The 22,349-nt window shown below is 44.3% G+C and overlaps 2 protein-coding genes across 2 annotated transcripts in view; one reads left to right on the top strand and one right to left on the bottom strand.

The window, feature by feature from the left end:
• The window catches only part of LOC131193559 (zinc finger protein 208-like), a 50,471-nt gene extending 30,917 nt beyond the window's left edge, over positions 1 to 19,554 (top strand). The window contains exons 7-13 of the mRNA XM_058173861.1: positions 9,781 to 10,013; positions 11,209 to 11,323; positions 11,434 to 11,501; positions 12,515 to 12,644; positions 16,357 to 17,389; positions 17,462 to 17,596; positions 17,676 to 19,554. Coding sequence (XP_058029844.1) covers positions 9,781 to 10,013; positions 11,209 to 11,323; positions 11,434 to 11,501; positions 12,515 to 12,644; positions 16,357 to 17,389; positions 17,462 to 17,596; positions 17,676 to 18,477 — 2,516 coding nt within the window. The 3' untranslated portion in view covers positions 18,478 to 19,554. The remainder of the gene's footprint in view (positions 1 to 9,780; positions 10,014 to 11,208; positions 11,324 to 11,433; positions 11,502 to 12,514; positions 12,645 to 16,356; positions 17,390 to 17,461; positions 17,597 to 17,675) is intronic.
• LOC131192754 (zinc finger protein with KRAB and SCAN domains 7-like) overlaps positions 1 to 22,349 on the bottom strand; it is a 269,595-nt gene that overhangs the window by 58,298 nt on the left and 188,948 nt on the right. The window lies entirely within an intron of this gene.

Here is a 22,349-nt window from a genome sequence, read left to right as displayed (position 1 = left end):
CCCCACTTCCGTTTCCCTAATGGATTGGATGAATTCGTTGAAAAAAGGTTGGGAAAATACAAAAAAGGCCTTAGCTGTGACAGCTCGGAATTACAAAGCCCAAGCTGACAAACACCGTTCCCTTCAACCCCCTTTTCGCATTGGAGATAAAGTCTTTTTATCTACTAAGTACCTGAGGTTGAGAATACCCCGCAGAAAATTTGGTCCAAAATTTTTGGGTCCTTTCCCCATTGTAAAAATTATTAATCCCATTACCGTCCAACTCAAGCTCCCTCGAATGTTGGGGAAAATACACCCGGTATTCCATACCAGCTTATTAAAACCTGCTAGACAGTCTGGTCTGAGACCTCAACCTGCCGCTCCCCCACCACCCTTGATAATCCAAGGTGAAACCCACTATGAAATCAAGAAAATCCTTGACTCTAGACTATACAGAGGTCAATTACAATATTTAGTCCACTGGAAGGGATATCCATTATCTGAATCTACTTGGGTCAAAAGTTGGAAAGTAAATGCGGACAATTTGATTAAACAATTTCACGACACTTTCCCTGACAAACCTAAAAAACCTCTTGGAGAGGGGAGGGGGGGTAGAAGGGAAGTGTAGACCATTGACACTCTTCTTTATCAACTCTTTGTTTTCTTTCCTAGGATATAGCTTCTTTTCCAAGGGGGGACGCCTGTCAGGCCTGGAAACCATACTAGACTTTAGGTTTCCAGACGCTGCCACATTTTTTCCCCTGAGGAGAAGAAGGGGGGCTGAGGGGTATGGTAACATTCTTCAAGCGGTCAAGGTCAGATGGTGTTCACATCTGCAGGAAAAGTGGCGAGAAGATATTTGAATGAACTGGGAGAACGTGGGACCATGTGACCATCAAAGAGGTCAGGAGGGTGGGACTCTTGGGGTTTGTATAACTGGGAAAAGAATCCGGAAGTTCAGTTTCGGAATTTCACTCATCGTGTGCCAGTTTCCTCATGCTAGTAAAGAACTCTGAAAAAACAATGGCTTCTGAGTTTTTTTTATGCAGAAGAGGATTTTCTGGAACCTTGACACCCGCTTCACTGCGTGCAGCAGATTGCCATCCGAGAAAATTAGCAAAGCTCTTTGTCAAACACATCTACAGCCTGCATGGAGTTCCTAAAAGGATAATATCTGACAGGGGTGTTCAATTCACAGCCAAGTTCTGGAGGAGTTCTACGGTCCATTGGGTCGCCTCAAGGACTTAGTTCTGGGTTCCATCCGCAGACCAATGGAGCGGCTGAAAAATTGAACTCGATGGTGGAACAATACATACAGTGGTTATGTAAATTACCAACAAGAAAACTGGTCAGATTTGTTACCATTTGCAGAGGTTGCATATAATAATGCTGTACACAGCAGTACGGGGTTAACCCCTTTTCAAGTAACCACCGGCATGGACTTCGTTCCAATGCCTGAACTCCCCGTGCAACCCCCCACTTCCGTTTCCCTAACGGATTGGATGAATTCGTTGAAAAAAGGCTGGGAAAATACAAAAAAGGCCTTAGCTGTGACAGCTCGGAATTACAAAGCCCAAGCTGACACACACTGTTCCCTTCAACCCCCTTTTCGCATTGGAGATAAAGTCTTTTTATCTACTAAGTACCTGAGGTTGAGAATACCCCGCAGAAAATTTGGTCCAAAATTTTTGGGTCCTTTCCCCATTGTAAAAAATATTAATCCTGCTATCATCAACTCAAGCTCCCTCGAATGTTGGGGAAAATACACCCGGTATTCCATACCAGCTTATTAAAACCATCTAGACAGTCTGGTCTGAGACCTCAACCTGCCGCTCCCCCACCCCCCTTGATAATCCAAGGTGAAACCCACTATGAAATCAAGAAAATCCTTGACTCTAGACTATACAGAGGTCAATTACAGTATTTAGTCCACTGGAAGGGATACCCATTATCTGAATCTACTTGGGTCAAAGGTTGGAAAGTAAATGCGGACAATTTGATTAAACAATTTCACGACACTTTCCCTGACAAACCTAAAAAACCTCTTGGAGAGGAGAGGGGGGGGGGTAGAAGGGAAGTGTAGACCATTGACACTCTTCTTTATCAACTCTTTGTTTTCTTTCCTAGGATATAGCTTCTTTTCCAAGGGGGGACGCCTGTCAGGCCTGGAAACCATACTAGACTTTAGGTTTCCAGACGCTGCCACATTTTTCCCCTGAGGGGAAGAAGGGGGGCTGAGGGGTATGGTAACATTCTTCAGACGGTCAAGGTCGGATAATGTTCACATCTGCAGGAAGAGTGGCGAGAGGATATTCGAATGAACTGGGAGAACGTGGGACCATGTGGCCATCAAAGGGGTCAGGGGGGTGGGACTCTTGGGGGTTGTATAACTGGGAAAAGAATCCGGAAGTTCAGTTTTGGAATTTCACTCATCGTGTGCCAGTTTCCTCATGCTAGTAAAGAACTCTTAAAGACAATGGCTTCTGAGTTTTCTTTATGCAGAAGAGGTTTTTCTGGAACCTTGACACCCGCTTCACTGCGTGCAGCGGATTGCCATCGGCGAGAAAATTAGCAAAGCTCTTTGTCAAACACATCTACAGCCTGCATGGAGTTCCTAAAAGGATAATATCTGACAGGGGTGTTCAATTCACAGCCAAGTTCTGGAGGGAGTTCCTACGGTCCATTGGGTCGTCTCAAGGACTTAGTTCTGGGTTCCATCCGCAGACCAATGGAGCGGCTGAAAAATTGAACTCGATGGTGGAACAATACATACAGTGGTTATGTAAATTACCAACAAGAAAACTGGTCAGATTTGTTACCATTTGCAGAGGTTGCATATAATAATGCTGTACACAGCAGTACGGGGTTAACCCCTTTTCAAGTAACCACCGGCATGGACTTCGTTCCAATGCCTGAACTCCCCGTGCAACCCCCCACTTCCGTTTCCCTAACGGATTGGATGAATTCGTTGAAAAAAGGCTGGGAAAATACAAAAAAGGCCTTAGCTGTGACAGCTCGGAATTACAAAGCCCAAGCTGACAAACACCGTTCCCTTCAACCCCCTTTTCGCATTGGAGATAAAGTCTTTTTATCTACTAAGTACCTGAGGTTGAGAATACCCCGCAGAAAATTTGGTCCAAAATTTTTGGGTCCTTTCCCCATTGTAAAAATTATTAATCCCATTACCGTCCAACTCAAGCTCCCTCGAATGTTGGGGAAAATACACCCGGTATTCCATACCAGCTTATTAAAACCATCTAGACAGTCTGGTCTGAGACCTCAACCTGCCGCTCCCCCACCCCCCTTGATAATCCAAGGTGAAACCCACTATGAAATCAAGAAAATCCTTGACTCTAGACTATACAGAGGTCAATTACAGTATTTAGTCCACTGGAAGGGATACCCATTATCTGAATCTATTGGCCTCCGTTGGGGCCAATAACTCGCCCCCCACAGCCAGCTGCGGCTGCAGCTGACTGTACCGGGGTGCCGGCATCCACAGCCACTCCGTCTTGGAGGGATTGAGCCTGAGTCTGTTTCTCCCCATCCAGACCCGTACGGCTTCCAGGCACTTCGACAGCTTCATTGGGGTGGTCCGGGGTGGAAAAGTACAGCTGAGTATCATCAGCGTACAGATGATAACTCACCCCGAAACCACTGATGACCTCACCCAGCGGCTTCATATAGATGTTGAACAGGAGGGGCGAGAGAATCGACCCCTGAGGCACCCCACAAGTAAGGTGCCTCGCGTCTCTGCCCCCTGTCACCACCGTCTGCGACCGGTCGGAGAGATAGGAGGAGAACCACCGATAATCGGTGCCTCCCACTCCCAACCCCTCCAACCGGTGCAGCAAGATACCATGGTCGATGGTATCAAAAGCCGCTGAGAGATCTAATAGGACCAGGGCAGAGGAACAACCCCTATCCCTGGCCCTCCAGAGATCATCCACCAACGCGACCAAAGCTGTCTCCGTACTGTGACCGGTCCGGAAGCCAGACTGGAATGGGTCTAGATAGACAGCTTCATCCAGGTACCGGGGAAGCTGCCATGCAACCACACTCTCTACAACCTTCGCCACAAAGCGAAGGTTGGAGACTGGACAATAATTACCCAAAACAGCTGGGTCCAGGGAAGGCTTCTTGAGGAGGGGTCTCACCACCGCCTCTTTCAAGGCAGCGGGGAAAACCCCTTCCAACAATGAAGCATTTATAATTCCCTGGAGCCAGCCTCGTGTCACATCCTGAGTAGCCAGCACCAGCCAGGAAGGACACGGGTCCAGTAAACACGTGGTCGCATGTAGCCTCCCCAGTAACCTGTCCATGTCCTCGGGAGCCACAGTCTCAAACTCATCCCAAATAACCTCAACAAGACATGCCTCTGCCATCCCACTTGGATCATCACAATTTTGGTCTAAACTATCCCGAAGCTGAACGATTTTATCGTATAGATAACCATTAAACTCCTCGGCACGTCCCTGTAGGGGTCATCCGCCCCCTGTTGAAGGAGGAGCGAGTCACCAAACAGGCGGCGGTTATCTGCCGATGCAATGAGGGTGGAAACGAACGCGTTGGCCTCCCTCATTGCCACTAGGTAGGTCTTAGTAAAAGAACTCACTAGTGTCCGATCAGCCTCGGAACGGCTAGACCTCCAGGTACTCTCTAGGCGTCTTCTCCGGCGTTTCATCTCCCTCAGCTCCTCAGAGAACCAGGGAGCCAGGTGAGATCTACGCCGGGTCAGAGGCCGCAAAGGCACGACACGGTCCAAAGCCCCAGCCGCGGCCCGCTCCCAGGCCGCAACTACTTCTTCAGTCGTGCCGTGGGCCAGATCCTCAGGAAACGGCCCAAGCTCCGTCCGGAACCTCTCAGGGTCCATCAGGCGCCTGGGACAGAACCAACGCATTGGCTCCGTCTCCCTGCGGTGGTGAGTGGCGGTCCGAAAGTCCAGGCGAAGGAGAAAATGATCCGACCATGACACTGGTTCCGTCACTAAATCTCCTAGTACCAGATCATTAATCCACTGTCCAGAGATAAAAATCAAATCTAGTGTGCCTCCCCCCATGTGTGTAGGGCCATCAGTTACTTGAATCAGGTCCATGGCCGTCATGGAAGCCTGGAACTCCTGAGCTACCGTTGATGACAAGCCAGCCAATGGCAAGTTGAAATCCCCCATGACCAAAAGTCTGGGAGTCTCAACTGCCACCCCGGCAAGCACCTCCAGCAGCTCAGGCAGGGCTGTAGTCACGCAGCAAGGAGCCAGGTACGCGATCAACAGACCCATCTGATTCCTATGGCCCCACTTCACAAGGAGGGATTCACAGCCAGATATCTGAGGCACAGTGGACTCCCTCGGCTCTAGACTTTCTTTAATCACAACCGCCACCCCGCAAACCTCCTTCCCAGGCTGAAGGTAATCAACAACTGGCAGATGACCTGAATGAGTTTTACTGCAGGTTTGAAAGGAAACTACAGCCACCTATCTCCACAACCCCCATCTCAGACACACCAACAACAGCCAAGCCTCCTACAACTGACCCCATTTCATTGGGTTCACAACCCCTAGTGATCACAGGAAAGGAAGTGCAGGACCTATTTCACAGACAAAAGCCAGGAAAAGCTCCAGGCCCAGACAAGATAACTCCTTCTTGCTTAAAAGTCTGTGCTGACCAACTGGCCCCCATCTTCACCCATATTTTCAATAAATCACTAGAGATGTGTTATGTTCCTTCTTGCTTCAAACGCTCTACCATCATCCCAGTGCCGAAGAAGCCCACCATCAAGGAACTGAATGACTACAGACCAGTTGCTTTAACATCTATAGTCATGAAAACCTTTGAAAGGCTAGTGCTTTCCTACCTGAAAACCATCACGGATCCGCTCTTAGACCCCTTGCAATTTGCATACCGAGCAAATAGATCAACAGATGATGCTGTTAATATGGCTCTGCACTACATCCTACAACATCTTGAGTCTCCAAAGACCTATGCAAGGGTCCTTTTTGTAGACTTTAGTTCAGCATTCAATACCATCATTCCAGACATTCTTCTAACTAAGCTAAACCAGCTACAGATACTGAACAGACTTGTAAGTGGATCACAAGCTTCCTAACAAACAGGAAGCAGCAGGTGAAGCTAAGCAAGATCACATCAAATACCTGTACAATTAGCACAGGGGCCCCCCAAGGCTGTGTGCTCTCCCCACTTCTCTTCTCTCTGTATACCAATGACTGCATCTCCAATGATCCATCTGTTAAGCTACTGAAGTTCGCAGATGACACAACAGTGATTGGTCTCATTCGAGACAATGACGAATCCGCATATAGACGAGAGGTCGAACGACTAGCCTTGTGGTGCAACCAAAACAATCTGGAACTGAACACACTCAAAACCGTAGAAATGGTGGTAGACTTTAGGAAAACCCTTCCATACTTCCACCTCTCACAATACTTGACAACACAGTATCAACAGTAGAAACCTTCAAATTTCTGGGTTCTATCATATCGCAAGATCTCAAATGGACAGCTAACATCAAAACATCATTAAAAAGGACAACAAAGAATGTTCTTTCTGCGCCAACTCAGTAAGCTCAAACTGCCCAAGGAGCTGCTGATCCAATTCTACAGAGGAATTATTGAGTCTGTCATTTGCACCTCTATAACTGTCTGGTTCGGTTCTGCAACCCAACAAGAAAAACACAGACTTCAGAGGATAATTAGAACTGCAGAAAAATAATTGCTACCAACTTGCCTTCCATTGAGGACCTGTATACTGCACGAATCAAGAAGAGGCCGTGAAAATATTTGCAGATCCCTCGCATCCTGGACATAAACTGTTTCAACTCCTACCCTCAAAACAATGCTATAGAGCACTGCACACCAGAACAACTAGACACAAGAACAGTTTTTTCCCGAAGGCCATCACTCTGCTAAACAAATAATTCCCTCAACACTGTCAGACTATTTACTGAATCTGCACTACTATTAATCGTTTCATAGTTCCCATCACCAATCTCTTTCCACTTATGACTGTATGACTATAACTTGTTGCTGGCAATCCTTATGATTTATATTGATATATTGATCATCAATTGTGTTGTAAATGTTGTACCTTGATGAATGTATATTTTCTTTTATGTACACTGAGAGCATATGCACCAAGACAAATTCCTTGTGTGTCCAATCACACTTGGCCAATAAAAAAAAAATTCTATTCTATTCTAACTAGTGTCCGGTCAGCTTCGGAACGGCTGGACCTCCAGGTACTCTCTAGGCGTCTTCTCCGGCGTTTCATCTCTCTTAGCCCCTCAGAGAACCAAGGGGCCGGTTCCAAAGCCCCAGTCGCGGCCTGTTCCCAGGCCGCAACTAGTTCTTCAGCCGTGCCATGCCAATTGTTTCCTTGACTTTTTTCTTGTTTTTAACATGTTGGAAGAAGCTTTTTTTTTGTTATTTTTTACTTTTGTCGCTAGCCTTTGGTCATTGTGAGCCTTAGCTTTCCTCACTTCATCTTTACAGGCTCGGGCTATTTGCTGATATTCTGCCTTAGTTATTTGCCCCTCTTTCCACTTTTTGTACTTGTCCTTTTTGTCTTTCAATTTGTCAGATAGTTCTTTATCCATCCATGTTGGTTTCTTTTGAGATCTATTATTTTTCTTCCTCATTGGTATTGTGCTAGACTGGGCTTTTATAATCTCACTTTTCAAAATTTCCCAAGTGTCTTGAGTTAGAATAGAATAGAATAGAATATTTTTATTTATAGACCGCCCTTCTCCCGAAGGACTCAGGGCGGTGTACAGCCAAGAATAAAATACAGAAAGAAAACAATACAAAACTAAAAACAACCCTTAAAAAACCTATTTGATATGGCTACTTATAGATAAAGTTGTTTTCCCCTTGAAGATTCTCATCCATGGAATCCTTCTCAAGCTTTCTCTGAGTTTATTGAAATTAGATCTCTTGAAGTCCAAGACTCTAGTTTGACTTTATTCTACTACTTGTGTTTGCATGATGTTGAATTCCAACATTGCATGATCACTTGCGCTTAAGATTCCTATAGCTTCAACACCTTCTATCGTTCCATCTCTGTTAGTGAGAATTAAGTCCAATATGGCTAATCCCCTTGTTCCCTTCTCTCCTTTTTGGGAAACAAAGTTGTCTGCTAGGTTTGTTAGGAACCTGTTGGATTTTCCACTTGGTGCAGTTTGTCTCCCAGTTGATGTCAGGGTAGTTAAAATCCCCCATTACTACTGTAATGTGCTTCCTACATACCTTAGTTAGCTGATTAGCAAAAAGTTCATCTACTTCCTCTGTTTTCTTTCATTATATCCAATTAATATAGTTATTACATACTTATGCTTATATATATATGCTTATATATTAGATAGTTACTTTCATGCTTATGCTTATATATACTGTTGACAAAATAAATTAAATAAAAATAGAATTTAACCTCACAACGAGGTTCCTTCATTGGGAAGCGAAGGGGGGGAAATAGAATAGAATAGAATAGAATAGAATAGAATTTTATTGGCCAAGTGTGATTGGACACACAAGGAATTTGTCTTGGTGCATATGCTCTCAGTGTACATAAAAGAAAAGATACGTTCATCAAGGTACAACATTTACAACACAATTGATGATCAATATATCAATATAAATCATAAGGATTGCCAGCAACAAGTTATAGTCATACAGTCATAAGTGGAGATGGAACCAGGAAACGATTAATAGTAGCAGATTCAGTAAATAGTCTGACAGTGTTGAGGGAATTATTTGTTTAGCAGAGTGATGGCCTTCGGAAAAACTGTTCTTGTGTCTAGTTGTTCTGGCGTTTTGAGGGTAGGAGTTGAAACAGTTTATGTCCAGGATGCGAGGGATCTGCAAATATTTTCACGGCTCTTCTTGATTCGTGCAGTATACAGGTCCTCAATGGAAGGCAAGTTGGTAGTAATTATTTTCTGCAGTTCTAATTATCCTCTGAAGTCTGTGTTTTCTTGTTGGGTTGCAGAACCGAACCAGACAGTTATAGAGGTGCAAATGACAGACTCAATAATTCCTCTGTAGAACTGGATCAGCAGCTCCTTGGGCAGTTTGAGCTTACTGAGTTGGCGCAGAAAGAACATTCTTTGTTGTCTGACGCCTCATCTCTGACTGGAGAAACTCAGGAAGGAAAAAGGTGGAAAAGGGAGAGGAAGCTGAACTGGGAGGAGGAAAAAAAGCCATTTCCACGGAGGGACCGAGGGGGAAATTCCCCTCCAGAGATGAGAATAAGAACCTTTTGGGGAAATGAAAGCGGGGATCCCCCATCCCACTTCTCCCTCAGCGGAATTCCCTCCTTCAGGTGAAGTCACAAAGGACTCTGCCCGGAGACCGATGACGGTCAAAGCAGCGAGAATTCCCATTGGGTCTGCCCCTCGTTCTGGCCCCTCCCACCTCAAAAGTTCGAGAAAAAGGCTCCCCCCCCCATACAGACTATAAGGCGCGTGCATAAGAGCACAAAAGTGCCTACCGTTCCTGTCCTATTGTTCCCTTCATTATATCCAATTAATATAGCTGATGCATATTTTTTTACTTATATATATATATATATTCTTCAAGATATGTTGTTTTATTTATGACAATGTTTGTGTATACTGTGACAAAATGAAATTTAAAAAAATTCCTGAGGTAACTCAGAAAAAGCCGGGAAAAAGGGAAACGCCCCCTTTCCACCCGCAGCAACCAATCAGAGCGCAGATCCCCTCAGGCGGGCGGAGTCTTTCTCCCTACTCCCAAGCCCATCATCCCCGCCCTCTTCCTTTCTCCCTCAGACGCGCTCCTCTTTCCCGCCCTTTCTACCATTGCCCCAAGTCCACGGCGGGGGGGGGAGGGGGACTCCAGGCGCTTCCCCATTGGCCCACTGGAGAGCGAATGGGAAGGAAATGAGAGCACAAAAGCTTGCCGCTCTAGGACTTTGCACTCGCTCTCCTTAACCCCTGAGGCCCCGGAGGAGGTGGAGACGCTGCGGGAGAGTCTGGCGGGGGGACATCCAGACGTGCCTCGGGTGAAGGGGGGGGACTTTTCCCGGGTCCCATGCTCCCCAGCCGCCCTCTCCCTGCAGGGAGATCCGGGGAAGAGCCGAGTGGGGGGGAGGGGAGGGTCGGCCTTGCGGAGGCCCAGCAGGAGAGGAGAGAAGCCGGGCGAGGAGGAGGCAGGATTCGCACCAGGCTCCCCGAGGGCCCCATCCTGTCTCCGGAGGGGGAGAGGAGCTGCCTCTCCAGCTGCCTCCTTCCCGGCCCTGCGCTGGGATAAGCTGCTTGAGGCTCTGGGCAGGTTGGGTGAAGGTCGCTCAGTGGCTGAATCCCACTTTCTAATTCTTTCTGTTTTTCTTCCCATCTCAGATACAGAAACTGGAAGCCATTTGTGGTCTTTGCAAGGCAAACTTTTCTCTTGGGGGAGAAAAAAAGAGCGGAATCACTTGGAGGGGGTCAGTCCTGCGGCCCCAGAAATGGTCCCGTGAAGGAAAAGGCATCTGGAGACCCACCAGAGTCCTTGGAGCCATTTGGAGTTGCTCTGCAGGAGAGAGAAAGGATGGAGACACAACCTTTGGGAAAGGAGGGAGCCGGAAAAGGCCCTTCAGCTGCTCAGCCTGGGAAGGAGGGAAAGCTGTGGACAAGAACCGGGCAGAAGATCCTGGAGGAGGAAACCATCCTCCCTTCAGAAGTTCAGCCCTGGACCTTCATCCAATACCGGGAGGCTGAGGGTCCCCGAGGACTTTGCAGCCGACTCCATGACTTTTGCAGGCGATGGCTGAGACCAGAAAAGCACACCAAAGCCCAGATGCTGGACCTGGTGGTTCTGGAGCAGCTCCTGGCTCTCCTGCCCCCAGAGATGGAGGGCTGGGTGCAGGAGTGTGGAGCAGAGACCAGCTCCCAGGCGGTGGCCCTAGCGGAAGGCTTCCTCCTGAGCCAGGCTGAGGAGCAGAAGGAGCAGGTCCAGTTGCAGGTGAGAGACTTTAGGGAACTCAGAAGGGAATAGAGAATGTGTTTGAATACTTCACCCCTCCTTCCCAAACTTCTCTGGTGTTCATCAAGTGTGGCAATTCACCACTTCTTGTCGGACATTGTTCCATTATTTTCTCACTCAACCACATGGATGGATATTGGGGGCTTTGAGGTTGCGATACGAATATAAGAATCCATTTTATTTCATATGATGTACATTAATTCTGCTTCTTTATTCCTTCCTCCTATTTGAAGTGCTGCACTGTGGAGATGAGAGATTCTGAGGGAAAGAAGAACCCATCAAATCCCCCTCAGGAGCTATTTTTCAGGAAGATCCCTTGTGAAGATCAAAGTCAAGACACCTCAGAAGGTAATGGAAGAGTCTTCGATTTCCCATCTTACCTTCGCTCTCTCCTCTTCTATAGAATACCTCCTCCTATTTTGTTAATAATGCATTTTGAAATTATTTATTCCTCACAGAGAAACAAAGAATGAAGCTTTCTGGTTTTTATGACGGAGATCAAACAGCGATTGAACCTTCAAATCAAGTAAGAGAGGGAAAAGTTATTAGATTTCTAACCTCCCTTCAGGAAGTGAAGCAGATTTGCAGAGTGCTCTCTCCTTCTATTTTCCCTCCTTGTTTGGACTAGATTATTTTTGTGTTCTTCCACAGCATGGAGAGCAGAATAGCAGGTTCAAGTTCCTGTCAGCCAGCATAGCTTCCTCTGGTTATCTTGTTCTGCTGGGTACTCCTATTTTTAAAAAGTCCTTCAAGAAATAGAAATAAATGTATCACAGTGGCAGGAACTGCTAGAGGCCCATTTTTGGGGTAATTCTTTGACTCGTAATTGTGAAAGGCTAATGAAAAATAAATAAATGTTCACATTGCCACATTACCATTTTTTGAAAGCCTTCAAAAAAAAACCTAGTTCAAAAATAAGCAAATAATATTAAAAAATAAAGCAGACTATTAAAATCCAAAAAGACTGGCCGTGTTGAGTCTCCAGTCCACTAATATTTTTTGTTGCTTTTTTCTGCATTCTTTCTGGAGTCTCAAGATCTTTTTTACATCTGGCAACCAAAACTGGATGCAATATTCCAAATGTGGTGTTACCAAGGCATTATAAAGTGGTACTAACACTTCATGTCATCTTGATTCTATCCCTCTTAATGCAGCCTATGATTCTGTCGCAGGGTTTTTTTGGGCAACTGTAGCATACTGCTGATTCATGTTTTAATGGTTGCCTACTAGGACTGCCAGTTCCCTGTTGCCCTTACTACTGTTGAGCCAAGTATCACCTATTCTATACCAGTGCATTTAGTTTTGGTTTCCTAAATGTAGAACCTCATATTTCTCACTGTTGATTTCATTTTGTTAGATGGGGCCCAATCTATCGAGCCTTCTATATCTGGAGCTTCTCTTCTGGAGTGTTACTATTCCTGTCAATTTGGTCTTATCTGCAAATTTGATGAGTTCCCCTTCTATCATCTTGTCTAAATCATTGATGAAGATGAACAGATCTTGCGAATCCTCCTGTTTTGTTCTTTTTTCTGTGTTCAGGAGAGTCTTGTGTCCTTCGAGGAGGTGGCTGTGTCTTTCTCTGAGGAGGAATGGTCTCAGCTGGATCCTGACCAGAAAGCGCTGCATTCAGAAGTCATGCTGGAAAACCATAGGAACGTGGTCTCTCTGGGTAAGAGTATTTTAGTCCCCAATCAGAGAGTTCAAGAAGACAGATTATAGTTTGTTTTTTATTAAAAAAAACCCACTAATCAGATATTGTCTCCTGGGAGGGAGAAGGAAAGGATCTGGCCTTCTTGTACTCCAAGGAAGGAAAGAGTCAATGTCTCTTTGCTTAGATGCTTTCTCTGCTATTTTTTATCTGTATTTTTCCATTTCTATTTAAACTTATCTGTGGGGGCTGAAAAGGACGAGGTATGCTTTTATGTGTCCTCTGGAGGTCATGTGAGAGGAATGTGTTGTCATTTCTCCTCTGAAACTTCCAAAATTGTGTGAGAACAGAACTTTCACACTCAGCCCATGGAAGAACATTCTCCCGATCCAATTCAAGAACAAAGGCCTCATGCAGTGTGACTCAGAGCATCCTAAGGTACAGGTAATCTCTGAGTTATGACAGTTCATTTAGCGACTGTTCCAAGTTACGACCAGCCCTCCCCCAAGTACTTGAGACCCAGTCCCTAAATTATGAGTGTTGCAGCACCACGGCTGTCATTCACACTTACAAATGACAGTAGAGGCGCTGCAACATTCACCCTACTTATTCCCCCACCGGGACTCACTGTATTTTTCAGAATATAAGACTCACTCACTCCCCCACCCCCCGAAAAAAGTTCAAATTATAGTGCAAATACGGGCCTCTTTTTGGCCTCCCAAATCCTCCGTGTGTCCCGTTTTTGCCCTCCCTGGAGTCCAGAAGCACTCTGCAGGCCAAAACCGGCCACTCCTTTGGCCTCTGCAAACCTTGTGTCTCGTTTTTCCCTCCCTGGCATCGGGGAGGCTGAAAATGGGATGCGCAGAGGGTTTGGGAGGCCAAACACGGATCCAATTTTGCTCTACAGAGTTCTTCTGGATGCCAGGGAGGGCAAAAACTATTTTTTTCTTTTTTTTCCTTCTCTAAACCTAGGCGCGTCTTATGGTCCGAAAAATACAGTTCCGTGCAACGATGTGGCGAGCCGTCAGCTCCTTTGCCTACTTTGGTGCATTTGCAGAAAAAGAGGCTTAAATTAGTGAGACATACGCAAGATCAGTAGTGGGAAATCTAGCACTATTGATCTTACGTGATGTCGCACTACAGTGCTTTAGGCCTCTGCTCTCTGCTAATCAAGGCCTACAGGAGCTCCAGGGCAAAATGCTTTGCAAAGAGAGGGAAGGCCTCTTCTTTTTCGAAGACTTTTGCCCAGGATCTCGTGCAGTCCCCCATTTATAAAAGAACACAGACCTAAAGTACTGCGGTGTGAGATCATGCGAGATAAGTAGCCTGAGCTCTTGCACTACTGATCTCATGTGATTTCACACTAAAGTACTTTAGGCCGCCGTTCTCTGCGAACTGACGCCTGTACGAGATCCAGCCAAAGAGCCCTTGCAAGCCGATGAGACTCTGGGGCAGCGAAATATTTAGTTTAACTTAATTTTAATTGAATTTTAAATTGTATTAATCTATTTATAATTTTATATTTTAGGGTTTTATATCGGTCTTTTGACCGTTTTAGTTTTAAATTGGCCGGTTAAATATTTCATTTTAAATATATTTTAAATTTATTGTGTACTTATGTGTTTTAATAAGGCTGTACACTGCCCTGAGTCCTTCAGGAGAAGGGCAGTCTAGAAATCAAATAAATAAATAAATAAATAGCCATTCTTGAAGCCTCCCAACCTTTCCAGTCTCAGCACAAAGAACGTTTACAAGCCAATGGGAGGCTTCAACAAGGGATTTTGCTCCAAAGTCTCATTGCTGGGATCAAGGAACAGGCCGAGCGGGGGTCACGCCCACCAGACCCAGACACCGTGGACCAGCTGCTCCAAGATACACCAGCGAAGAAGGAGCTTGTTTCAAAATTGTTTCAGTTTTGAAATTAACCCACCCCAATAAATCTTAAGTTTTCTCCTAATTCCTCCTTTGATGTTTCCCCTGATTATTATGAAATTGAATGGTAAAAATAGTAAATTTAGGCAAGAAAAACAAAATAGACAGGTACACTATATGTGGTACCTTGATCAATAGTAATAACTGTGAGAGGGATCTTGGAGTCCTAGTGGACAACCATTTAAATATGAGCCACCAATGTGCAACAGCTGAAAAAAAGCCAACACAGTTCTAGGCTGCATAAACAGAGGGATAGAATCAAGATCAGGTGAAGTGTTAGTGCCACTTTATAATGCCTTGGTAAGGCCACACTTGGAATATTGCATTCAGTTTTCGTCACCACGATGTAAAAAAGATGCTGAGACTCTAGAAAGAGTGCAGAGAAGAGCAACAATGATGATTAGGGGACTGGAGTCTAAAACATATGAAGAACGGTTACAGGAACTCGGTATGTCTAGTTTAATGAAAAGAAGGACTAGGGGAGACATGATAGCAGTGTTCCAATATGTCAGGGGTTGCCACAAAGAAGAGGGAGTCAAGCTATTCTCCAAAGCAACTGAGGGTAGGACAAGAAGCAGTGGGTGAAAATCAATCAAGGAGAGAAGCAACTTAGAACTAAGGAGAAATTTCCTGACAGTTAGAACAATTAATCAGTGGAACAACTTGCCTCCAGAAGTTGTGAAGGCTCCACACTGGAAGTTATTAAACCAATTTTGGACAACCATTTGTCTGAAGTGGTGTAGGGCTTCCTGCCTAAGCAGTAGGTTGGACTAGAAGACCTCCAAGGTCCCTTCCAACTCTGTTATTCTATTCTATTCCTTAACTCAAAACTGACTCTGAATAAGATTTGCATATATAGATAATTCTTTTCTAGATATTTTCAAAGCTTTCATGACTCATGAATATAGAAATCATCATGTCTATATCACCCCACTGTAGGCATGCAAACATACAACCTAATGGAATTTCGGAGAAATTCAGGGGGAAATTCACTTGACTTTCTATACTTTGATCTTTTTCTCTAACCTTGTTATCATTTTCATTTCTCTTGCTTTGAAGGTAATAATGGGCAGGAGAATCAAGATTCCTGTGAACTGTTCCAAGTGATCAATGCTAAAGATGTGCAGAAGTAACAAAGATGATTAGGGGACTGGAGTCTAAAACATATGAAGAACGGTTACAGGAACTCGGTATGTCTAGTTTAATGAAAAGAAGGACTAGGGGAGACATGATAGCAGTGTTCCAATATGTCAGGGGTTGCCACAAAGAAGAGGGAGTCAAGCTATTCTCCAAAGCAACTGAGGGTAGGACAAGAAGCAGTGGGTGAAAATCAATCAAGGAGAGAAGCAACTTAGAACTAAGGAGAAATTTCCTGACAGTTAGAACAATTAATCAGTGGAACAACTTGCCTCCAGAAGTTGTGAAGGCTCCACACTGGAAGTTATTAAACCAATTTTGGACAACCATTTGTCTGAAGTGGTGTAGGGCTTCCTGCCTAAGCAGTAGGTTGGACTAGAAGACCTCCAAGGTCCCTTCCAACTCTGTTATTCTATTCTATTCCTTAACTCAAAACTGACTCTGAATGAGATTTGCATATATAGATAATTCTTTTCTAGATATTTTCAAAGCTTTCATGACTCATGAATATAGAAATCATCATGTCTATATCACCCCACTGTAGGCATGCAAACATACAACCTAATGGAATTTCGGAGAAATTCAGGGGGAAATTCACTTGACTTTCTATACTTTGATCTTTTTCTCTAACCTTGTTATCATTTTCATTTCTCTTGCTTTGAAGGTAATAATGGGCAGGAGAATCAAGATTCCTGTGAACTGTTCCAAGTGATCAATGCTAAAGATGGAAGGGAGAAGTTTGGAATTCGAATGGAATTTGAAAGCCATGAGAGAAACCAGTCAAAGAATTGGGATCAGGAAAGCTCATCTTCCACTGATGCTCCGATTCAAGAATTTCTTGCCCAACAAGAGAAGAAAAAATATAGTGGAAAAAGTGTGGATCTAATCAAAGCTAAAGTACAAGTAAATGAACACTATTTAACCCAGAACAGAGGAGAAAATGCTATAAGAAGACACAACGGACAAAATTACAATGGAACATTCATTCTTTCTCTTGGAAATAACTTCCTTACATCTCAAAAGCCTTATAAATGTTTGGAATGTGGAAAATGTTTTAGAACAAGCTGGCAGCTTACTTCCCATAAGATGATCCACACAGGAGAGAAGCCATATAAATGCATGGAGTGTGGAAAGACCTTTACTCATAGCAGTACACTTACTATCCATAAAAGAAACCACACAGGGGAGAAACCATATAAATGCATGGAGTGTGGAAAGACCTTTGCTCAAGGAAGTCATCTTATTTCCCATAAGATGAGCCACACAGGGGAGAAGCCGTATAAATGCATGGAGTGCGGAAAGACGTTTACTCAGAGCAGTGGACTTAGAAGGCACAAAACGTTCCACTCAGGAGAGAAACCATATAAATGTTTGGAATGTGAAAAATGTTTTAAAACAAACAGGCAACTTACTATCCATAAAAGGATCCATATGGGAGAGAAACCGTATAAATGCATGGAGTGTGGAAAGACCTTTGCTCGAAGAGGTCATCTTATTTCTCATAATATGATCCACACAGGGGAGAAGCCGTATAAATGCATGGAGTGTGGAAAGATGTTTACTCAGAGCAGTGGACTTAGAAGCCACAAAATGATCCACTCAGGAGAGAAATCATATAAATGTCTGGAATGGGGAAAATGTTTTACAACAAACAGGCAACTTACTATCGATAAAAGGATTTACACAGGGGAGGAACCGTATGAATGCATGGAGGATGGAAAGACCTTTGCTCAAAGAGTCATCTTATTTCCATAATATGATCCACACAGGGAGAAGCCGTATAAATGCATGGAGTGTGGAAAGATGTTTACTCAGAGCAGTGGACTTAGAAGCCACAAAATGATCCACTCAGGAGAGAAATCATATAAATGTCTGGAATGGGGAAAATGTTTTACAACAAACAGGCAACTTACTATCGATAAAAGGATCCACAGGAGAGAAACCATAAATGCATGGAGTGTGGAAAGACCTTTGCTCAAAGAGTCATCTTATTTCCCATAAAAAGATCCACACAGGTGAAAAGCCGTATAAATGCATGGAGTGTGGAAAGACCTTTACTCTGAGCAGTGGACTCACTATCCACAAAAGGATCCACACAGGAGAGAAACCCTTTAAATGCATGGAGTGTGGAAAATGTTTTACAACAAACAGGCAACTTACTATCGATAAAAGGATTTACACAGGGGAGGAACCGTATGAATGCATGGAGGATGGAAAGACCTTTGCTCAAAGAGGTAATCTTATTTCTCATAAAAGAATCCATACAGGAGAGAAGCCGTATAAATGCATGGAGTGTGGAAAGATGTTTACTCTTGCCAGTACACTTGCTTCCCATAAGATGATCCACACAGGGGAGAAACCATATAAATGCACGGAGTGTGGAAAGATATTTGGTCAAAGAGGTAATCTTATTTCCCATAAGATGATCCACACAGGGGAGAAACCATATAAGTGCACGGAGTGTGGAAAGACCTTTGCTCAAAGAGGTAATCTTATTTCTCATAAAATGATCCACACAGGGGAGAAACCATATAAGTGCATGGAGTGTGGAAAGACCTTTGCTCAAAGAGGTAATCTTATTTCTCATAAGAGGATCCACACAGGGGAGAAGCCGTATAAATGCATGGAGTGTGGAAAGGCCTTTGCTCATAGCAGTACACTTACTATCCATAAAAGAAACCACACAGGGGAGAAACCATATAAATGCATGGAGTGTGGAAAGACCTTTGCTCAAAGAGGTAATCTTAATTCTCATAAAATGATCCACACAGGAGATAAGCCATAAATGCATGGAATGTGGAAGGAGGTTTGCTCAGAATGGTCATCTTACCTCTCATAAAAGGATCCACGATCGGGAGAAACTATATAGCAATAGCAATTCCACTTAGACTTGTATGCCACTCCACAATGCTTTACCAAACACACTTAGCAGTTTACACAGTCAGCATATTGGCCCCAGCAATCTGGGTCCTCATTTTAGCGACCTCAGAAGGATGAAAGACTGAATCAACCATGAGCCAATCAGGATCGAACTCCTGGCTGTTGGCAATTTGCCTCTAGTACTGCATTCTAACCACTGACCCATCCTGTCTCTATAGATTTGTGTGTGTATGCAAATTGTGTCTTTCTGATCCAAATGAGTCAAGGTTAAATCCAACAAAATGAAACTTAATGTGGAAAAAAGTAGGAGTTTACACCTGGGCAGGAAAAACATTACATGAAACCTCACTCAAAAACAGTGACTTTGGGAGTCTGAATGGATGATCACCTAAACATGAGTCATGTGTGCGGCAGCATATATAATCCTTAATTGTATAAAGAGAGGCATAGAATCAAAATCACGTGAAGTATTAGTACCGGTTTATAAAGCCTTAATAAGACCACACCTGGAATACTGCATCCAGTTTTGGTCATTACATTAAAAAAAAGATGTTGAGACTTTGGAGAAAGTACAAAGAAGAGCAGCTAAGATGATTAAAGGCCTGAAGACTAAAACATATGAAGAACGGCTGCAGGATTTGGGTTTGGCTAGTCTACAGAAAAGAAGGTTTAACAGTGATATGATAGCAATATTCCAGTACTTGAGAGGCTGCTACAAAGAGGAGGGCGGTCAATTTATTTTCCAAAGCACCAGAGGGCAGGACAAGAAACAATGAAAATAAGGAGAGAAGCAACCTCATATTAACCAGAATCTTCCTTACAGTGAAGATAATTAACCAATGGAACAGCTTTCCTTGAGACACAGGTTCTTCATCACTGGACTTTTTAAAGAAGAGACTGAATAGTCACTTGTCTGAAATAGATTCTTGTTGTGGTCCTCCAGCAGCCTGCAGACCTCGCAGCAGAGTTGGACAATGAGGAGGCTGGAAGACAATGAAACTTAATGTGGAAAAAAGTAGGAGTTTACACCTGGGCAGGAAAAACATCTACATGACTCCACCTCAAGGCAGACAGCAGAGAGGCAGAGGAACAGGAGGAGCCTGTTCCTAGTGCACGCATGTGAAGAGCTGCCAGAATGCAAGAGCAACTGAACCAAAAAGAATGACTCGGGAGTAAGGCCAGAAGATGATTGGCCACTCCCATAAGGCTTAAAAGGGCAGCAATGAGCATTGGGTTCTTTGTAGAAAAACAAGGTTGATTCCACTGCTTCTTGTCAGCGTCTCTTGAACTTTGTGGGGGTTTTGCCAAGAAAAGCCTTTGGCAGGTTGCCAAAGACATCAAAGGTTGGTGATAAGGCCAAAGGACTGTTTATGAAGAATTTGTTTTGGACTAATTAATTAATTCTCAGCTGTTCTAATAAAATAAGTTTGTTCAGGACTGAATTGTGTTTGGTAATCACTACCTGGGCCTTGGTCACAACAATCCTATAGGAATATCAATAGATCCTGAAATGGTATCTCCTGCTTGAGCCAGAAGTGCGGATAGGGGCACCAGCCACCGAGTACTTGTTACGGGGCTTAGGACTTCAGGCACCAGGGCTTCGTCAATTCCTGGATGGACAGAAGGAGAAAGGTGGGGAGGGGGTTCTTTAAAAAGAAAAAAAATCATCTTCCGATTCACTAGTGGATCCAGAAGTGAATTAAAATCTCTCTGCAACAACTCCCATCTCTTCAAATTGGAACCCCAAAATGTTTTCAGTACATTTTTGTCTAAAATGAGGTTAATTTTGGGTTGGGCCATAAAAATGATTCATGCTGTCTGATAGTCTGTTTACCTAATAAAAGTAATCTATACAACTTGAACAGGAGACTGGAGGAGGAGGGTGTGGCCTTTGGGGAGGAGCTCCAGAATGGAGACTGGACCTACCAGCTCCAGGTGATGCTGGAGACCCAGACTTGCAAGGTGGAGCACGCCAGCCTGGAGGCCCTCATCACCGTCCAGTGGGATAAGTCCCTCCCCTCCCCTCCTTCCTGGTCTGGGGACCCCATCCTGCCCTGAGGGGGGGGAAAGACCCTCCCTGTGGGGGGAACCAAAATGGACCCTCCTGGGGGAAGGTGGGCCTGATCCTCCTGCTCAGGTGAGGCTCCTTCTCCTTCCCCAGAGCCCCGTTCCTCCAGCTCTGCCAGGAGCAAACTCTGGACGGGGATCATGGGGGCCGTGTTAGGAGTGGCCTTCCTGGCTGTGGGGCTCTTCTCCTACCTGAAGAGCCAGAAAGGTGAGTCTGGGGGGCTGGAGGGGAGGTTGGGGGGAGGGTTTAATTCGATACATGCAGCTGCCTTTCTCAGATGGTTCCTCTCTGGTGCCCAAGGAAAGAGACCGAGGAGAAAGAGGAAAAGGTCCCACCGTGGAGGAAAAGCTTGAAATCTTTGGAGATTCCAGGAATTTGACCTCAACGAGGCTCCTTCATTGGGAAGCGAAGGGGGGAAAAATGACGCCTCATCTCTGACTGGAGAAACTCAGGAAGGAAGATGGTGGAAAAGGGAGAGGAAGCTGAACTGGGAGGAGGAAAAAAAGCCATTTCCACGGAGGGACCGAGGGGGAAATTCCCCTCCAGAGATGAGAATAAGAACCTTTTGGGGAAATTAAACTGACATCCTATGGCATCTCAGGACCCCTCCACAAATGGATATCTGCTTTTCTGTCTAACAGACAACAAGTGGTCAAAATTGGCAATGCTTTATCAAATCCTGTTCCTGTCAAGAGTGGCGTTCCTCAAGGCAGCGTCCTTGGACCAACACTCTTTATTCTATACATTAATGATCTTTGTGACCATATCTCAAGTAATTGTGTTCTCTTTGCTGACGATGTCAAACTATTTAACACCACAGACAACACTTCTATCATCCAAAACGACCTTGACCATCTAACCGCTTGGTCTAAAAATTGGCAGCTCCAAATTTCAACCAGCAAATGCTCAGTCTTACATATAGGAAAAAAGAACTCTAAAACTAAGTACATACTAGATGGACATTACCTTACAGACGACCCCCATCACGTTAAAGACCTTGGAGTTTTCATGTCAAATGATCTAAGTGCCAAAGCCCACTGCAACTACATAGCAAAAAAAGCTCTAAGAGTTGTAAACCTAATTTTGCGTAGCTTCTTTTCCAAAAACACCACACTACTAACCAGAGCATATAAAACATTTGCTAGACCAATTCTAGAATACAGCTCACCTGTTTGGAACCCTCACCACATCTCTGACATCAATACAATTGAGCGTGTCCAGAAATATTTTACAAGAAGAGTTCTCCATTCCTCTGAAAACAACAAAATACCTTATCCCACCAGACTTGAAATCCTAGGCTTAGAAAACTTGGAACTCCTCAGCCTTCGACAAGACCTAAGTTTAACTCACAGAATCATCTATTGTAATGTCCTTCCTGTCAAAGACTACTTCAGCTTTAATTGCAATAATACAAGGGCAACCAATAGATTTAAACTTAATGTAAACCGCTTTAATCTAGATTGCAGAAAATATGACTTCTGTAACAGAATCATCAGTGCTTGGAATACTTTACCTGACTCTGTGGTCTCTTCCCATAATCCTAAAAGCTTTAACCAAAAACTTTCTACCATTGACCTCACCCCATTCCTAAGAGGACCATAAGGGGCGTGCATAAGCGCACAAACGTGCCTACCGTTCCTGTCCTATTGTTTTTCTTTTCTTCTTCCTATATATGTTTATATGTGTATATACTACATAATCTTTTTGTA

The sequence above is a fragment of the Ahaetulla prasina genome, chromosome 2 (assembly GCF_028640845.1).
Source record: "Ahaetulla prasina isolate Xishuangbanna chromosome 2, ASM2864084v1, whole genome shotgun sequence".
NCBI classification, from domain to species: Eukaryota; Metazoa; Chordata; class Lepidosauria; order Squamata; family Colubridae; genus Ahaetulla; species Ahaetulla prasina.
Note: the sequence above shows the minus strand (reverse complement) of the source record. Positions and strands in the feature narration are given on the sequence as shown.